The sequence below is a fragment of the Myotis daubentonii genome, chromosome 1, assembly GCF_963259705.1.
Source record: "Myotis daubentonii chromosome 1, mMyoDau2.1, whole genome shotgun sequence".
Lineage (NCBI taxonomy): Eukaryota > Metazoa > Chordata > Mammalia > Chiroptera > Vespertilionidae > Myotis > Myotis daubentonii.
This window is the reverse complement of record NC_081840.1, coordinates 37,982,379-38,002,674: the sequence shown is the minus strand read 5'-3', so window position 1 is coordinate 38,002,674 and position 20,296 is coordinate 37,982,379. Positions and strand designations below refer to the sequence as shown.

Here is a 20,296-nt window from a genome sequence, read left to right as displayed (position 1 = left end):
CTGAAACTTCTGCGTATTTTTGTCAGCTCTACAGGTAATATTGCTCCTGGTGACTTCCTCCCCATGGCCAGAAAAATGGGGACTGGAGAATGGGGGACGGACTAATCAAACACATTTCTGAAAGATTGTAACTGATTATGTAAGAAACACTGGTGCTTAGAACCATCTGGAGACTTTTTATCTTCCCTTCACACAATATTATTTCATTCATATTTAGTGAACAGGAAGGTTGAGCTACACCCTAACCTGTCTAGATCCTGTAATGGCGAAGAACATAAAATATCACACATACAGTGTATCTTTATATTCTGTATTTTTAGCTATCTCCATGGTATTTGGATGACTAGATACAGCCATAAATATAAAGTCTATGGCAGCGGTTCTCAACCTGTGGGTCACGACCCCTTTGGGGGTCGAACCACCCTTTCACAGGGGTCACCTAAGACCATCGGAAAACACATATATAATTACATATTGTTTTTGTGATTAATCACTATGCTTTAATTATGTTCAATTTGCAACAATGAAATTGGGGGTCACCACAACATGAGGAACTGTATTAAAGGGTCGCGGCATTAGGAAGGTTGAGAGCCACTGGGATGTAGTGTTTTCATAAGACGCTTCAGGGCAGTGCCTCCCCCACTCTTCCCATACCCTAATACAATTTTTTTTTTAAAAGAGAACAAACAAAATTTCCTACCCTGATACCACTTCCAAACCCTGCCACAAGGAAGCTTGGCTTCCCAGCATTGCCAAAGCGCGGGGGCTGCCTTTGAACGCTCCCGCTCCTCCTAGTTCCCCGCCACCTCCGTCCTCCTAACTGGCGGGAGGGGGACGCCCGCCCAGCCAATCAAAGTTCAACAGGGCCCGCCTCCCGCGCGTCTTTCAAAGGCCACCTAGGAGCCAATGAGCGGTCAGAGGCCTAGCCAGGGCGCCTGAGGGCGGAGTCAGAAGCAGGGAGAGGGCGTGATTGGTTCCTACAAGACACCGCGCCCCACCTCACAAAGGGATGTACCAATGAGCTGAGCGGAGGGCGGGCTCGGCGCGGGGTGAGACCCTGGTGCGGCTGAAGGGAGACGGTGGCCGGTCGCGACCTGGGGCGGCCCGCGATGAAGCCGGTGAGTTGGGACGAGGCTCGGAGGAACGAAGCCGCAGGGTCGGAAGCGGTCCTGGCCTCTGGTGTGGGCTCTCCCACTTCCTGTGTAAGCGCTGTCAGTCTATTCCGGATCTCGGTTTCCTTCTGCTCTCCGGTGCTTGGGCCGCTGGACAGCCTGGTCTGGTGGCATGCCGACTCACGCAGTAACCGTTTGGGAGGGAGGTGGCGCTTCCCGGGGCCCGCGATAGCGATGGCTGAGAGAAGTGGGCCGGCGGGACAAGGGGAAGACGTGCGCCGGGTGAGGGCTGTGCTGTCGCCTACGGGGTCTTCTAAGTCTCGCGACAGCCATGCCCGTTTTCCTGAGGAAACTGAGGCATCGAGAGCTTAAGCGTCTCCGTCTGCCGGATACCCCGGCCCCCAAAGATGTAGCGGGCTGCCTGTGCCCCCTGGGGGGCTGTCCTCCCCGTGGACGAGGGAAATTCCGTGGAAGACGCTTGTCAATCCCCGCTCGCGGGTGTTGTCACCGCTGTCACCATCCCCCGGGCCCCCCGGCACACTGCGTGCCTTTCCCTGAGGTTCCGAGTCCCTGGGTCTGGGGGAGCCAGAAGCGTGCACCTGTGTCCCGAGCTGTAAATCTGTCTGAGAAGGATTGCCGGAGTGGGCCACACAGATTGAAAGTCTTGAATCATCAAAACTGCTTTTAAGAGGGAGAAAAGGGGAAAAACAGACCAATGCAAGAAGCTGAAGTCCACCTGACTCCCATCCCCTACCCCTCAGGTTGACAGCTTACCGCCGGGCTTTCCTTTGAGCCGAGTTTTTAATACTAATACGGATAGGTCCAAGGCACCTCAAACCCACAGCCCGATGTGGCTGTGTCAGGTCGTGTTGTAACAAACAAGGCCGGTACAGAAGGTAGCGTCCGAGCTGGCGAGGGCATTAGGCAGTAGTTACACTTACTGGTCCCCAGGTCGCCGTGTGCTGGGACATCAGCTGGCCTCCTAGGGCCTCCACTTGTCCCCAGAGGTGTGGGAGGAGCTGGACACGGGTCGCTCAACCCCCTCGTCCCTTCCCTCTGCAGAGGGTACATTCGGAAGTGCTTTCTGCCACAGGGGAGCCCTGGGTGGTCCTGGGCTGCCCATGGGCGGACGAATCCAATTCTGGAGTGCAGATTTGACAAGCCCACCGACCACGGCTCTAAAGCCATGTGACACCCAGTAATAAAACCGACAGATTGATCTCCACTTGCCTTTCCTGTGGTTTATCTCTCAGTCGTTTCCAAGTAAGGATTAGAAGAAAGGTGTGTTCTTATTGGTGCTCTACAACTCCCAACAGTCTGCCATGTAGAAATGATGCCTGCAGGATTGAGTTCCAACTCCTTAGGTCAGCATACAGAGTCCACCTCAATCTTTCAAAGTTGAGGGCAGGTTATTCCACCTAAACCCCTATCTCATTCAAACTGCTAGGCTGTGTGGGGGTTATTTTTTCATAAATGGGGTAGGTAAAACATCTCTAGCTTCATCTCCTCTGCTCGGATCTGTTTCCAAATGCACAGCCCTTTCTCCGTTTGTCCTAATAGCCTTAACTTCTTCCCTCTCTGCCCCAAACCTCCTGCTCACCCCTCAAAACCCAGCTAATGCATCTCCTCTGTGAAGCTTTCTCCAGCTCCCAAAGCAGTTATTCACTCCCCTTTCTGCCCCAAAATGCATAGATTATGCTTCCATGTTAGCATTTAAAATCTTCTGTAATCTGTGCACACATGTGTGTTTCCAACTAAACTGAAGGTAGGCTGTTTATTTTATGGATCTTTGGTCTCCAGAACTTGGCAAAGGAAGGTGTCCAAGAAATGTTTGTGAATGAGTGAGTAAATCTCACTTTATAGTTGTGAAAAACTGAGATCCAGATTTAAATGACATCACTTATACACTAAGTGGTAGAGCCAATACCAGAAGCCGGGTTTCTTGATTCCCAATCCAACTCTACTGCAGTGTGCTGTAATTATTAATAGTATGGTGAATCACAGTAATTTATTATTGTTATTGCTAATCTCTCTGGCATTCCAGATTGGATAAATTGCAAATATGCATTCAGTGTGTGTTTAAGCAAAGATCAGTTATACTAAGATGATATGTAAATATTCTTTACAGTTATTTAACATAACTAATTTCTTTTGAAGCCTATTTCATTGCAGACAAGTGAGTTTGACTCATCAGATGACGAGCCTATTGAAGATGAACAGACTCCAATTCAGATATCATGGTATGTTAACATTTCTGATCAATGATGAGCTAAAATATTTGATATGTACATCATAATTTTCATAGCAGGAAGTCCACATATTAAAAGTATTTCATTATTCTCTCCCACTGATTATAATTACAATTACGAGATTGTCTAACTCCATGATTTATTTACTATCTATGATAGAATTAGGCTTTTTTGCAGGTGGGTGTGTGTCCTTTATACACTGTAAAAACCAATATAGAAACAAGTAAGTAAGGAGTTGAGATCCGATTGGAATGATCTCCCATTTAGTTCCAAAACCTACTTATTCTTTTATGACAAAAGAACAATGTACCATACAGGGTAAGATATTTAATCATTTATTATGTAGTCAAATCCTAGAACTACTTGCCACAGTAATGCATCTATCAGCAGACCATTTAACATTAAAAGCCAATTGCCATAGATACAATAACAAATACAAATGTTTCTATAGAAAACCAACTTCCAAATCTTGGCAGTGACTTATGGTTATACCAGATTCTCTACACCCAGCAATCAAATGCTTTCTTTCTTGCCTGTAAATATAATCATCTATTTCTTTAAGAAAGCTATTCCTACCCTGGCCAAATAGCTCAATTGGTTAGAGCCGTGGTTGGCAAACTGCGGCTCGCGAGCCACATGCGGCTCTTTGGCCCCTTAAGTGTGGCTCTTCCTAAGCCTTTGGAGTACCCTAATTAAGTTAATAACAGTGTACCTACCTATATAGTTTAAGTTTAAAAAATTTGGCGCTCAAAAGAAATTTCAATCGTTGTACTGTTGATATTTGGCTCTGTTGACTAATGAGTTTGCCGACCACTGGTTAGAGTATCCTCCTGATACACCAAGATTGTGGGTTCCATCCCCGGTCAGGGCACATACAAGAATCAATCAATGAGTGTATAAATAAGTGGGACAACAAGTCAGTGTCTCTTCTCTCTTCTCTCTCTCTCTCTCTCTCTCTCTCTCTCTCTCTCTCTCTCTCTCACTTTCTCCTATCTAAAATCAATACATTTTTTTTTTCATTTTTTAAAGAAAAAGAAAGAAAGCCATTCCCTACTATAGGAAGAGAAAAAGAGTAAAAGTGTTATCTTTAAAGTTTTCTGTTCTGCCATCAAATAGCAATTATCTTTCATTGCCCTTTCCAAACTCCCTTTTAAACTCAAAAATTCATCTAATTTTCAAAGTCAAGTGGTATTTATACGTTGCCCCGTTTTCCTCTACACTCATTTTCTGTCTTACAAATAAGGTAAGCCTCTGCCCCGTTGTCCCCAAGTACTGCAAACTGGGAATATGGTTCTTGAAATTATTTCATTTTATCCAAAATCCATTACTACAAGGAATGGGTGGCCTGTGATTTTTTTTATCATATGAAATTATATCTGTTTAAGGAGGTCCTACAAAGGAATCTTAAAATAGTAATGTAGAGTGAATGCTACGGATGATATTGTCAGATGGTCATTTTCCAGCTTATTTCTGAAGGTTACTAAGACAACATATCTCAGGGTAGCTTAACGCTTTATGCTAGGTGTCGGCATTCTAGGCATTATCTTTAAGGTAAGTTTAACTTGCCACTTTTTAGGACTTAAATTGTAACAAAGCAAATGACAAGTCTCCGTTTCAAAACTTCCAGTTTTTTCTAGGCCTTTTTGTGACCAATACGTTGATATTTAACTATGAATTTTTGTTTTGTGACTACTATAGACCTTTAAAACACTCTTGTTTAGTGGCAAGCACACACGTTTACTAAATTGAATTTTCATTTATAACTTTTTAAAGACTGAACTATACTTGATGAAGTTTTATCTTTTCAGGCTGCCCCTGTCACGAGTGAATTGTTCTCAGTTTCTGGGTTTATGTGCTCTTCCAGGTAGGTAACACTACCGTTGGCTTCTTACTGATATAGTTAAAGGTGGGGGTTTTTCTTTTTTAGGTTTTTGTTTACTTTTTTGTTTTTGGTCAGCTAACACATTATTCTCCATACTGAGTAATAGAATTTGCCATCAGCATGGACACTCACTTTTGGACCATAGGTAAAGGAACATAAGTACACTCTTCCACCCTACCAGATCCACATTCACAGTTTTACATTTCTGACTTTCCTATCTTAATAAAATGTAAACCCTGGGGTACAATGTGAGGCTGGGGACTATAGCTAGGTACTTACTACCAAAAGAACATAGAAGAAATAATCCTCACATTAGGTGTTCCTTCAGCTGGGATCTATAAATCTCTGGGTTCTATTCCTAAGAATATAAGAAATTGAAATTTACAGTCAAAATGGAATTGAAGCATATTAATGATCATGTGGAATGTCTAAGTAGCTATATTATGTTAAAATATACTTGTAATATATGACCAAAAACTGACTTTTTCACTTGTTTTATCACTACTTATAGGTTGTAAATTTAAAGATATTAGAAGAAATATCCAAAAAGATACAGGTAGGTGTAATAGGAAACAACCATGTTAATCGTTTCTTTTTAAATAACACTAACAGTCTTTGTCAGAAAGAAAAACTGTAGTCTCTTCTCAATATAGCAAATAAATGACTGATATTTCATAAAATTTCAAACCACACACTTATTCTAATATGTAAAGAGGTATTTTTGAAGGGTACAGAAAACTCATCATTCACTAAAATAAATACGTAGAAACTGCCTTTGGGTTTAGAATGTATAAGTTGGAGGGAGAAAAGTATGTAAATGGAAAACTGACATTGCGTAGATTTTTGAATGCTGTTCTCTACAGACTTGACTGTGGTAGTGGAAAGTAAGCCTGAGCTGGGAACCCAGAGGTAGTAGTGAAATTGTCCATCCCACATAGATAATTTAGGGAGCCAGCATCTAGGTGGGAAAGATGGAGTGAGGTCTGATCTTCACATGGTCAAGGATGTTCAGACCACTATAGCCTCAAGTCTGATAATCTCACAAATATCCTGATAATCTACCCCAATTTGAAATTTACACATTGCATGATACTAAAAAACTCAGATTTTCAAAATATTTTATTCTAGTTGGCCTGGAATATTTCAAGGCTACTAGTCTTACCAATGTCCTTATAACACATCAAAATAAAAATGTGTTATTACTTGATTCTGACCAGTATAGACTTTTTTAATCTTTATTTTTTTCTTGTTGTTTTAGAATATGAATTTGCTGATGTACTTTCTTTAATTTATTCCTTACCTACCAAAAAAAGACTTAAAGAGGCTAATAGATTTGTTGACCCTTGTAATATTTGTAAAAATTTTCTGAGTTAGAGACACCCACCGTGGTAGGAAATTTCCATTTGGAGAATATTTAATGTAAATCACTGGTTCAAGATCCAACCTTGCACATTTTGGAAAGCCCTATTTATTTAGTATCTTCTATAAAAGGGGTTTCCAATATTTTACCACACCTTTTGTTTTTCAATGCAATTCAGTATTTTTTAAAAATGACAATGTTTGATAGAGACCTAGAATCTCCTAGTGGCAGTCCCTGTGGTCCCTCCTCAAAGTCCTTCCCAGGGAATTTTGAAAACCACTGTATAATTGAAATTACCCAATGTGTACAAGAGGCAAATAGAAAATTACTTCCTCTTAAAAATAATTAGGTGTGTTAATGATAGGTTAAATCTTTTTAGAAGTATAAAAATATGGCAGTAATATCTAGAGCACCACTGTCCATTGAAATATAATGGGAACCACAAGTAGAGATCATATATGTAACTTCATATTTTCTAGTTGTCTCATTAAAAAAAAAAAAAGGTGAAATTAACATAATAATATATCTTACTTAACCTAATATAACCTAAATAGTATCATTTCAATGGGTTTTTATTATAAAACAAATTATTCATGAGATAGGTTTTTTTTGTACTTAGTCTTTGAAATTAGATATGTATTTTACACTTAGAAAGCATCTCAATTTGGACTAGACACATTTCAAGTGCAATAGATTTATAGATTATCATTTGTTTTTTACTTAGAGGTTCATGATCAAAGGCACTTTGTACTTAAATAGCTAAGTATCCTTGCATTTATGAGGCGGGGAGGGAGAAGAGGCTCAGCTCAGCCAGAATTAGATATTGCCATAAGAAAGTTCTGGTGTATAGAATGGCCTATGGTAGTATTGCTTGGTTCATATTCATTATAGTGAAAGTAGCTAAATTGCATAACTCTAGTATAGTTAGTGTTTTATTTCCTAAAGACCTAGTCCATAAATTAAATCCATGATGGTGTAGTACAGTATGAATATAAGGGAGAATACAAGAGCTCTGGCACCATGGCCATGCTGGAGACGTTATATACAATGCTTGGGGTAAAACAAAACAACAGATTGGTGAAAGCAGCAAACATGGTTGGTTTTGTGAGAAGAAAACAGAAAAAAAAAAAAAGTGCTCTCATCCTTTCTCAAGAGTTTATTTTGAAATGTTAAATTTATTTTTAATCATATATTGTAAAAAATGTCAAGAACAAAAATATAATTGACTCATTTTTAAATTCAGTAAAAAGCATTTTGAGTTATAAAGTCTGATTTAATTTTAACCACCTTTCATTGCAGATGTTTCGTTAAATCCCATTTTATGGATAGTGACTTAATTTTTACCCTAGTTTGAAGACAGATCAATATTGTTTTAGATTATCAGTAAGCACTTCAAATTTATAGATTATCATTTATTATTTACTTAGTTTAGCTTAAGAAATGTAACTCCAGTTACATGGCTGGTGCGGCTCCGTTGGTTGGGCACCATCCTGTGCACCGAAAGATTGCTGGTGGTGCGCGCCCAGGTTGTGGGCTCCATCCCAGTGGGGGTGGGGGTGGGGAGGTGCAGCAGGCAACTAATCGATGTTTCTCTCTTACATCCATGATTCTCTCTCTCAAAAAATCAATAAAAACATCTTTTTTAAATAATAGTAATACCTTTAAAAAAAGAAATGTTAACTCCATATGGTGTGTGTTTGTGTATTTTGGTCTATTGGCAGAAGAACTAAAGAACTATGGCATACAAGACATATTTGTTTTCTGCACCAGAGGGGAACTATCAAAATATAGAGTCCCAAACCTTTTGAACTTCTACCAACAGTATGGAATTACTACTCATCATCATCCAATCCCAGATGGAGGGACTCCCGACATAGCCAACTGCTGTGAAATAATGGAGGCGCTTGCAATATGCCTTAAAAATAACCGAAAAACCTTAATACAGTAAGTTCTCCTTTTCTCCATATATTACATGAGAAATGTTCCCAGTCAGAATGACTTCTCCAATTACTGCATCTTTATTCAGTTATTACTTACCTTCTGTTTTGTTGTAAGGATTAAAAAGAAAGAATGCATGAAAAGTACCAGCACAATAGCTAGTACAGAGCAAGTACTCAGAAATTTGCTTTTATTACTTTTGAAGAATAAGGACAATAAAACAGTAGATTTTGAAATTTCTAGAATAGGGTTACAGGCTTTTCTTTTCTTTTGTCTTAGATCTTTACTTACAATTTGAGGACCCTCCCTCCCAAAAAAAGAGTGTGCATTATCTTTGTATTAACTTATTGATCAGCCTTTCAGTTGCTTCCAACAGCAAGAAAGTCAATTTTTTTTAAAATCAGCAGTAAAGAAATAATCCTAAGCAATCTACTCTTTTATTGTCCTTAACTCTTCAAAAGTAATGAAAGCACATTTCTGAGTGCTCACTCTGTACCAGGTGTTGTGCTGGTACTCTCAAAAATATAACTTGAAAATTATATTTGATTATGTGAATTTGCTGCCAGTATGAAAGAGAAACTCTCACTGTTTGTCAAATGGCTATACACAGCTGCTGATATGAAAGCTTAAAACAAAATAAAATAGGCTAAGAAAGAAAGAGGAGAGAAGAAAAAGTAGCTTGTAGAAAGGAAGAATAGAAGTAGTGCTGTGGATAAGGAGAGCAGACACTCTGCCAGAAGTGAGACACAGCAGAGGGCCAGCCACAGGGAGCAACCAGTCCTTCTCTGTGCTCATACTTTTTGCAGCCTAATAAGCTGCTTAATCCTTTCTGAAACAAGATAGAATATTAAATACTCTAATACCTCAAAAGCCCTAACGTCCCTGAATTCATTGCATTGAGTTAGAAATTATGCAGACTAACCGAAATAACCGAGTAGTCTTAGACCACGTAGGACAGTGGTTCTCAACCTTCTGGCCCTTTAAATATAGTTTCTCATGTTCTGACCCAACCATAAAATTATTTTCATTGCTACTTCATAACTGTAATGTTGCTACTGTTATGAATCGTAATGTAAATACCTGATATGCAGGATGGTCTTAGGCAACCCCTGTGAAAGGGTCGTTCAACCGCCAAAGGGGTCGCGACCCACAGGTTGAGAACTGGTGACCTAGGAAAAGGGCAAGCCCAGTCAACTTCTCTTCTTTGACCTAGAGCTCGGGCCTCATGCAGCAGTTCCTGTTCTGAAGGCAAAGCACAGTAGTGCAGGGTCTTTGAGGGCACACACCTGTTTGTGGCCAAACTGAACTTGACAGACAGAGAACTAATAGGGAATAAAGAACTAGAAGCCATCCTACAGTTTGCAAACTTACTCTAGAGAAAAGCATCATCTCTCACTGTAAGCAATTACTAATTGCTTTACTAATTATAAAAGCAAAATTGTAGAATAAATAGTTGTCTTTGCTAAATATTCTAAGCCTAAAATTCATTAGATAATTAGATGTAGCTAGTGAAAAACCTTTTCCAATTTTTGGACCCTTTTTTTCAAACGAATTCTGAGATTTTTTTTCAAGTAAATTTTTTTTTTCTTTTGGTGTTTTTTCAAGTAAATTTTTGAAAGATTTACCAGAAAGTTTCCAGAGATCAAACTAGCTCAGATTAGTGAAGCTTAACAAAATCCACTCTAATAGGTTCTAGCAAAACAAATACTCTGAAGTTTGAACAGAATACAAAGAGGATGGAAAGATGGGTGGCAGCCTTGCATATGTTAAATGCTTCAGGCTCCCACAAATCATCTGAAGACTGGAAGTTTTCGTTGTCCCAGAGCTTTCAAGGTGTCCTGGAGTAACTATTGTTGGGACAAAGACAATTTTCTCTCCATTCTGCCATCTTTGAGTGCCCAGATGACCATACAGCTCTAGAGTTTATCCCTCTGAAACAGGGTCTGGTACATTTTTTCACTGTCTCACTAGTTCTCCCTGGACATTTCATTCCTTTATAAAGTCAGTGAACACTGCTTGCCTACCATGATATACCATTTCCGAGGGCTGTTGTAACAAAGTACCACAGACTGGATAGCTTAAAACAACAGAAATTTATTCTCCCCCACTTCTGGAGGCTAGCAGCCCAAAATCAACACCAACAGCCATACTCCCTCTGAGACAAGAGTCTTGCCTTGCCTCTCCCTAAGCTTCTGGTGGTGGCCGGCAATCCCAGGCATTCCTTGGCCTGCAGCTGCGTCACTCCAATCTCTGTCTCAGTCATGACATGATTGTCCCTGTGTGTTTGTGCCTTCATATGGTATTTTCCTCTATAAGAACACCTGTCAAATTGGATTAGGGCCCACCCTCATGATCTCATTTTAACTTGATTACTACTACATCTACAAAGACTGTTTCCAAATGAGGTCACATTCACAGCACTAGGGATTAGGACTTCAACGTATCTTTTGGGGGACACAATTCAACCCAAAACATATACTGTGTCCCAAACTGAATACAAAACACACACTGTGAAGCACTGCCCCTACCCTCAAGGAATCCACAGCTAACAATGCTACCATGTGAGTGCAAAACTCACACAAGGTGTGTATGAGGCAGCACCCAGGACAGAGATAGTTTCTGTGGGAGTGCAAGGCATTTCAGGGAATAAAATTGGAGCTTGGTTTTGAAGGATGAGTAGGAATCAATCAACCAATCAGACAGAGGAGGAAAGATAGGAGTAGCAAGAGGTGTAAAGTAGTAGTCACCTTCAGAAAGCCACTGCAGTGCTCTATCTACCTTTCTGCGGTGGATCCTCATCTCTGAAACAGGCCTACATCTGGGACACTGAGTAGAAAGCCAGTTCATGAATTCTCTGCAGTGGTCAGCAAACTGCAGCTCGCGAGCCACATGCAGCCCTTTGGCCCCTTGAGTGTGGCTCTGCCACAAAATACCGACTTCTGTGCATGGGCCACGAAGTTTCAATCACACTGTACGTGTGTGCCTGCACGTGGTATTTTGTGGAAGAGCCACACTCAAGGGGCCAAAGAGCCGCATTTGGCTCACGAGCCACAGTTTGCCGACTACTGCTCTAGAGGTCAGTGCCCATCTGGTCCTCTGCCTCACGTCCTGTCCAGAGACATGTATGTACAGCTTCATCTACAATACACTACAGTAATTGATGTTCAGGATGAGTCATCAGCACCCAATTAGGTTCAGTATATGCTCTAAGAAAGTTAGGAAGTGTGTGATACATTTTTTAGGGTCTTTGAAAATTATTAAAATGATTTTGTTGTTTTCAAGGTTAATCTTCATTTTTCCAAGATCAGTTATGCAGAATTGCTAATATCTTTATAGCGCTAACATTAATTTACTTCTTACTCTGTGCCAAGCTCAGTTCTAAGCCCTTTACAGATGTTACCTCATTTAGTCCTCCCTACGAAGTAGGTACTATTGCTGTCACCATCTTATAGGTGAAAAGGCTGAGGCCCAGAGAAGCTAAGTAATTTACTTAGGTTCAAGCATCTAATAAATATAGATCCAGAGTCAACCCAGGCAGTGGGGCTCCAGAGCCCATGCTCTAAACTTCTATGGTATGTTTTCTCTGTACTCTTCTAAGGTAAATGAAGAGTTATTATACAGACAGCACTTGTCCCGTAACCACTAAGGTTTTATTCAGAGGAAGACAATCCAAGTGGCATTTGGTAAAATAGTCTGATTTATACCATATTTAGTAACAAGTTCCACTTCTCAGATGTAGATCCTGGAGTTTAAAGAGGTCACTAAAAAGACCTTGCCTACTTGACCCTTAGAGGTGTTCAGAATAACTGCTCTTCATCATATAAATAAGCACTTTGCTCTTCATCAACTCACAAATACTTATTAATCACAGTTTGCAAGGCACTGTGCTGTGCATTAAAGTTAAAAATAGATGGCAGAAACAACAAGTCTTTCGTTGTAATTGTTGGGATGGAATGAAAATATATAAATTTCAAAACTGTACTTCCCTTTCAGCTGTTACGGAGGAATTGGGAGATCTTGTCTTGGTAAGAAATATATTTTCATTATTCAGTGTTTTTTTAACTTCAAGTATGCAAACTCCTCTTTCTGGAGCATATGCTCACGGTATGAAAATGAAACAAAACACAATATAAGTCTGCTAAGACCCATCAGTTTATTTAAGGCCCTAAATTTGGTGTTCCCTAGGAAGCTGAGGTGGGGGCGAGAGGTGTTTTCAACACTGTTTTGGAGGATTCTGCAAAACATAATTTACAAGTCTTAGCACCTGCATTCTTGTGTTTTGTTTGGTTTTCTAATGTTATCCGTATGCAGGTGTTATGATACCAACAGTAACTTCTAAATAATACCCACTGGTAACATAAATATGAAAACCAAAGTTAATTACCATATGTTAACTTTAAACTTTAAAAAAGGTATTAGAGAAAAAAACATTTAATGAAATGCCACACTGGAGTAACATTTATTCCTTCTAGTATTGGACAGTATGGAAATTAAAAACTTTTGTGTTTCAAAGAACACTATCAAAAGACATTATGGGGGAAGTATTTGCAAACCATATATCTGATAAGGGACTCACTAGAATATATAAAGAACTCATACAACTTGATAATAAAACAACAAACAATCCAATTTTTAAAAAAGAGAAAAATATCTAACTACATATTTCTCCAAACAAAATATACAAATGACCAATAAGCACATGAAAAGATGTTCAGCCCGGCTGGTGTGGCTCAGTGGTTGAGCATCAACCCAGGAACCAAGAGGTCACAGGTTCGATTCCTGGTCAGGGCACATGCCCGGCTTTCAGGCTTGATCACCAGTAGTGGTGTACAGGAGACAGCCAATCGAAATTTCTCCATCAATATTTCTATCTCTCTCTATCCCTCGCCCTTCCTCTCTAAAAATCAATAAAAACATTTAAAAAAATGTTCAGCATCACTAGTCATCAGGGAAATGCAAAACAAAGCCACAATGAGCTCTGGCCAATGTTGCTCAATGGTTACAGCATTGGCCCGAACACCACCGAAGGATCACGGGTTCAATTCCTGATCAAGGCACGTACCTTGGTTGTAATCCTCGCCTGTGGGAGGTAACCAATCGATGTGCCTCTCTCTTCCCCTCCCTCCCTTCCACTCTCTCTGGAAAAAAAATAAATAAATGGAAAAAATATCCTCTGCTAAAGATTAACAATAACAAAAAGCCACAATGCGATACCATTTAATACTCATTAGGATAGCTATTTTCTAAAAAATGGAAAATAAGCATTTGCTAGGATGTGGAAGAATTGGAACCCTTATACAGTGCTGGTGGGAATGTGAAATGGTGCAACTGCTTTGGAAAATAATTTAGCAATTCCTCAGTTAAACACAGAGTTACCACATGACCCAGCAATTCCACTCCTAGGTATATACCCCAAAAGAAATAAAAATGTTATGTCCACACAAAAACTTATACGTGAATGTTTATAGCAGCATTATTCATAATAGCCAAAAAATTGAAACCTGAATTTCCAGCAATTGAAAAATAAGCAAAATGTATATCCAAAAAACGAAGTATTCATCCATAAAAATGAACATGCCACAATATGTATGAATCTTCAACACATTATGCTAAGTGAAAGAAGCTAGTCACAAAAGACCATATATTATTCCATTTATTAAAAATGTGTAGAATAGGCAAATCTATAGAGACAGAAAGTAGGTTATTGGTTGTTTAGGGCTGGGGTGATGGGGTGGTAGGGGGATGGTAACAAAAGGGTACAGGGTTTCTTTTTGAGGTGGTGAAAATGTCATACAACTGACTGGTGATGGCTGCACATATCTGAATACACTGTAATCCATTGACTTATATACTTTAAATTATATAGTTATATGATATATGAATTATCTATAATAATAAAAGCATAATATGCTAATTAGACCGGACATCCTTCCAGACGAAGCCGGAGCTGCAAGGGAAGCCCAGGTCCCGGGTGCTGGAAGCCAGTGCCAGGTAGCCAGGGAAAGGAAGGCCTACTCTTGCACGAATTTTGTGCATTGGGCCTCTAGTAATTCAATAAAGCTATGTGAAAAAAAGAGAATGAAGCCAGTGTTAAACTTTTAATTCAATCATTTAAAATTACAATTTAACTGTCAAAAAACACATACTAAGGCCTCAGTCTTTTAATTCATTTCTAACAATTACACCAAACTTAGTGTTCTGTACCAAAGTAAGTGTAATGAAATATAAAATGCTCTACCCTACCATTATTAGTTAATAATTTACTATTTTCCTATCATGTTCTATTAGTAGCCGCTTGTCTCCTACTATATCTGTCTGACACAGTATCACCACAGCAAGCCATAGACAGCCTGAGAGACCTAAGAGGATCTGGAGCAATACAAACCATAAAGGTACGGAGGTGGATTGTTTTTGTGCAGGTGTGATTGGGGGGCAGACCTTTAGAAACACAGGGTAATTCATCATTGTGGGGAAAGGAAAAGATGTCCCCTTCTCTCCTCTGGTTCTTTTTGGCTGGTTGAATAATTAAATCAACATGAGATATTGACAATAAAAAATCAAATTTATGTTCAGTAATTAATTTGCCCTGCCATATAGATGAGTTATCTCCAATAATAACTCATTATCAGCAAGGCTGTAATTCAAATCACTCTACTAGTAGATGGTTGGAGAGGGAGTGGCGGAAGTTTCTCTTGAGCCCACAGGGTCTCGGTTGCCTTTAGCTCAAAATAACTCATGTACCACTGACATACGTCTTGGGGTGGCTGGTTCTGAACCCCTATATTATGAAAAGGACAATAAAAATCCAAAGCATTCTATTATTCATATTATCACCTGTTTATATTTTAATTGTTTTAATTTAAATATAACCTGGATGTCTAAAAAAATTCAATATTGCAAAAATAGTGAAAAAATTTGAACTTCCCAGTTTACTCTTCAGGATCTACAACTGTTCAGTTTTTGCCCCTTCAATTCTGGAAGTGAATCCTCACTTGGAAAAATGAGATGGTTACCATAAACTTGGTAAATAATACCCACTGGTAACATCAGTATGAAAACCAAATGTAGTTCCTTGGATAGATTTTTATTGAAAAAAGATCTAATGAAGATCTTATATCACCCAAACACTTAATAAGGATAGATGAATGACTATAATACAAAAAAATGTAAAGCAATGCTAATTATCTTTCACTGTGGATAATCAAAGTGGCATTTTCCACATTGACTTTTCCCTTAACACTTAAAAAGCACTGCAGTGGCAACACCCAAGGATATCTATAATAATAAAAGCATAATATGCTAATTAGACCAGAGGACCTTCCAGAGGAAGCCAGGGCTGCAAGGGAAGCCAGTGCCCGCAGCCAGGGAAAGAAAGGCCTACTCTTGCACGAATTTTGTGCATCGGGCCTCTAGTTATTATATATTAATCATGTTGCTGAAAAGATTCTGCAGATTTCACTTTATTTTAGCTCTGTAAAGCTCAAGCAGGAGCAGGCACTAAAGAATGTTGGCTTTTAGGTGGTTCCCTGAGCTGGACAGTCCATCTTCCCAGGGTGCAAGTCTAACCAAGTGTAATGAATGTGAATTATTACAACTGATGAATTCCCCGAGCAGCCTGGCTCTCAGTGCTCAAATAAGGTCATGCACACGTTCTGAAAACAGAGCTTCCTTTGTTAAGATCAAATGAGGCTTCAAATTCAAAATGTTCAAGTGTCTCTCTGAAACAAAATAAAATACACGTAGCTGTACACATATATGCACTTTTTCATCTTTAATCTTGAGAGAATTAAGCCCACATTAGTATGGGCTGTCAATTTATCACCTTAGCATTCTGTGGCAAACAGGCTTTTCCTCATTAGCAGTATGCAATTTCAACCCCTCAGTAATGAGAGGGAATGAGATTATTGGCAGAGTAAGAATATCCTCTAGGAAGCTACTAAAACTCCAAATAAGTTAAAACTTTTTAAAATGTGCTTATTTGTTAAGATTAATGATTTGTGATATTATCTATATGAAAATTATTCCAAATGGATTATGTCATCACAAAAAGGGAAAAAATAGGGCTTCTATAAATTAATAGATTTTCTTGAATATTCCAAAGTTAATTGCTTTAGAAAGTCCTTCTCTGCCCTACTTACCCACACCCCCCTCCCACGGGGGAAAATACACTTACAGAAAGAATGCCTTCCCTGCCTTTTTAAAATCTTATTTGCTCCTGCCAGTAAAGGGAGAAAGGATTTTTACAGATTTATAAAATATTCATCTGTTTCAAGGTACCTTCTGATTTGTGAAGCAGTTTTTCACTTTATGCAGCTTTACTGAAATATAAATGCTTGCTTATCCCAAAGGATGTAGGATTGTTTTTAGCAAATGTTTCTGATTCTTGATTCCTACCAGGATTGAGACTACTCTGGGAGGTAGTTTTCTACAATATATTTCAATATATCTTTACTTTTTTCAGCAATATAATTATCTTCATGACTTCCGGGACAAACTAGCTGCACACCTGTCATCAAGAGATTCACTATCAAGATCTGTATCTAGATAAAAAAAAAAATTCCAAACAGCATATATATGACCATGTCTGATATTTGAGTTCTCTAACGTGAAACCACGTTACCAACTTGAATGTAAATGTATATGTGCAGATATTTCTAAAACTTTTATTGATAAATTTCATTGTGTCTCTTTCATCTCTTATAGGACAAAAAATTGCTATATAGTTTTCCTTCTAGAAATGAACTGGCTGCTCTGATGTATTTTACCTGGAGATAATGCTGAAAAAAGCACATGGGAAAAATATTTGGTTGCATATTTTTATTTACCACACTTTACCTCATTTTACTATTGTAACTACTGGGTGGCATATAACAGTACTAAGTGTGAAAATTGGTATAGGTACCCAAGCAAGCTAAAATTATTTAAATAATTTTAACTTTTTATTCCTCTCAAACTGTCTCCCATTTTTTTTCTACTTCATAGATAAAATTGTGAGGGATCCTATGGATCTACTCACCTCCCTGCCAATACTGAATCATTCCCGACAGCTGTGTATCCAGCCAGCATTTGCTTGGACATTTTCAGAGACACAGAATTCTTGGTTCAGACAGCTGCTCCGGTTTTAGAACATTTTTTCCACCCTAGAGACCACATGAATGACTTTAATCCCTCTTTCACACTTATTGTATAAAGTACTTATCTACAGATTAACAATCTCCAATTCTCACTCCTTCACCTTACCTAAGGCTATTGAACATGTCTTTTTCCCCATCAGCAGTCTTTGTCTTTCTTTTTTAAAAATATATTTTATTGATTTTTTACAGAAAGGAAGGGAGAGGGATAGAGAGTTAGGAATATCGATGAGAGAGAAACATCGATCAGCTGCCTCCTGCACACCCCCCACTAGGGATGTGCCCACAACCAAGGTACATGCCCTTGACCAGAATCGAACCTGGGACTTTTCAGTTCGCAGGCTGAAGCTCTATCCACTGTGCCAAACAGGTTAGGGCTCTTTTTGTCTTTCAATTCAAGGCTGAGCTACCAATAGCAGTCATTTGGACTATAGATAAGGATTATACAATGAATCAAAGCCACCTGTTTTAACAGACATCAGTGTTTCAATGTCATATGAGGTGGGTCCCATGGCTCTCTTGGTTACTTATAATCACAAATGTGAGCCAGGATCATCATAGGCACTTGCACACAAGACAGAGTAAATTTCACCCCATCAAAACTTAGTTTGTAAATAATATAATTACCCAAAAAAAATCTTATTTTGTCTCACATTCTTCTTGCTGCTGCTGAGCTACTTGAATTTCATTAGGGAATATTTTAGAACAATTACTAGTGCTGTTTTGGAACTTCAAATCAAAGGTCCAGTACGTACCATAATATACAATCAGTATTTTAACATTCCTATGTTTAAACTGGGGATTTCTTTTCCAATACAAAAAATGCCAAGTTATAGCAAGAAAGGTTATTTTTTTAAAGTACAGGCTGTAATCATAGATTGACCTTCCTAATGATTTTGGTATTATAACCAAATACAACTTAAAATCACAATAGTCTATTAAACTTTAGGAAGTCACTCAAATTGACATGACCAAATCTTATATTAGCTTTCTTCGAATATAAACCTATGGCTTATTAATGAATACTTACGAAAATGGAGGGAAAATGCTGGCCTGGATTAATCAAACCCTTTATAATCAACTGAATTGTCAAGTACACGCATGTATTAATTTCCACTGCAAGTGCTCATTAATCATTAAGCCTTTCCATTTAAATGCTTGACTAAACTACTTTAGCACCAAGGGGATAAGGGAAAACTTCAATTATTCCAACACAGAGAAACATGGGGTGGCACTACGCAAAAATATTTGTCCAATTAAATTTAATATGTAAATCAGTCTTAGAAAGTATCTTCTCTGCCCAACCTGTGGGTCAGTCCTCAGAACAGTGGGAAAGGAGAGGCTGAGAGACTGTCTAGAGTGCTGGTCCAGCCAAGTTAACTGCTGAAATTGAATAACACACTTTATAACCAACCATTATCCATAAACTACACAAGGAAACATTTGAGATGGTTTTTATTAAATATACAAAAGCAAAATAAATCAAGCTCTAGGAAGGTAGGACTACTTAATGGCATTTTCTTTGGATGGTGGTACAGCACCTTTAAGGTTAACTTAGATTTCAACAAACCTGGAGCACAAATAGCTAACTACATTCTATGTTTCTCTTAGCAGTTTTAGGGTCTACCCAGTCATCAATTATTTAAGAACTTTTCTTCTCCAGAATACATAAACATGGTAACCAAAGAAATGCAATGTTTAGAAAAGCACTGAACAATAAAATTATTCATTCTTTTCCATGTTAAGATATTCACTACATCTTCACTCCCACAATGTGCATTAACAAAATCAATGTAGGATAAGACATTCACTCTCATCCCATAGACTGATCACCTTATATTGTTAATACTGTTTTCCAAAACCAAACAGAACAAACAGCAAAGCTGTTTACCCCTTTTAAACATTTAGCGTTAGCTTTAGTGAAATTGTTCTACAAAAGCTACTCAACATATCCAGAAATAGAACCACATTTTGCTCTTGATGTCACCCTGGAGTATTAGTTCAGAACCAACTTCTGAGCTATATATTAGTCCCAGAGACTCATTAGCTGCTGGTCTGACTACAGATCAATGATTGGTTTGAGCAAAAAAACAATTGAGACTAACATTATTATTAGTTTCCAAAAAGAGTGACTATGAGTACTTTCATGAACATTACCAGACACAGTGTCAATATTTTTGTCTTTCCCCTATGAAAAGAATGTTTTAAAATATTTTTGCTATCAGAATTTCTGATTTACAATTATACTATACAACTGATTGGGAGATGCACATTTGTGGGTATTACATTATATAAACAAGTAAACTTAGATGTGTACTTTTAAATACAGATCAGTACTTGAATGGGCTCCATGTATCACAATGCTATGCTGTAGCCACACCTAAGATGAAAGGCCAGCCCCCTGCTGGGTATAACAGACGCAACAGAAGTCATTATTTGCACCATGGCAATACCATTCCATGAACACTGATCATAAACATAACCTGAGGAAAAGAGAAGTGTTGTACCAAAGAAAATATTTTGCTAGCTTCAAAGTATATCTACAGCTCTATTTCCTTTCTATACAAATATCTGACATTTAAAAAAAAAAAAAAAAAAGCTGATTTGAGGAGCAGAGAAGAGCT

General features: G+C 38.6%; 1 protein-coding gene across 9 annotated transcripts; it reads left to right on the top strand.

The window, feature by feature from the left end:
- Positions 1-981: 981 nt before the first annotated feature.
- Positions 982-17,220, top strand: CDKN3 (cyclin dependent kinase inhibitor 3). 9 transcript variants are annotated; one of them, XM_059695498.1, is made up of 8 exons: positions 982-1,118; positions 3,270-3,352; positions 5,170-5,225; positions 5,755-5,799; positions 8,325-8,547; positions 12,535-12,566; positions 14,833-14,933; positions 17,003-17,220. In XM_059695498.1, exons 1-8 carry the CDS (start codon positions 1,110-1,112, stop codon positions 17,087-17,089), a joined length of 636 nt encoding a protein of 211 aa, XP_059551481.1. In that variant the 5' UTR covers positions 982-1,109; the 3' UTR covers positions 17,090-17,220. The 9 variants fall into 9 exon arrangements, 8 of the variants coding, with proteins under 8 accessions (XP_059551481.1, XP_059551491.1, XP_059551472.1 ...); XM_059695489.1 differs by having other exon boundaries at positions 983-1,118; positions 14,830-14,933; XM_059695475.1 differs by having other exon boundaries at positions 1,053-1,202.
- The last annotated feature ends 3,076 nt before the right edge of the window (positions 17,221-20,296 follow it).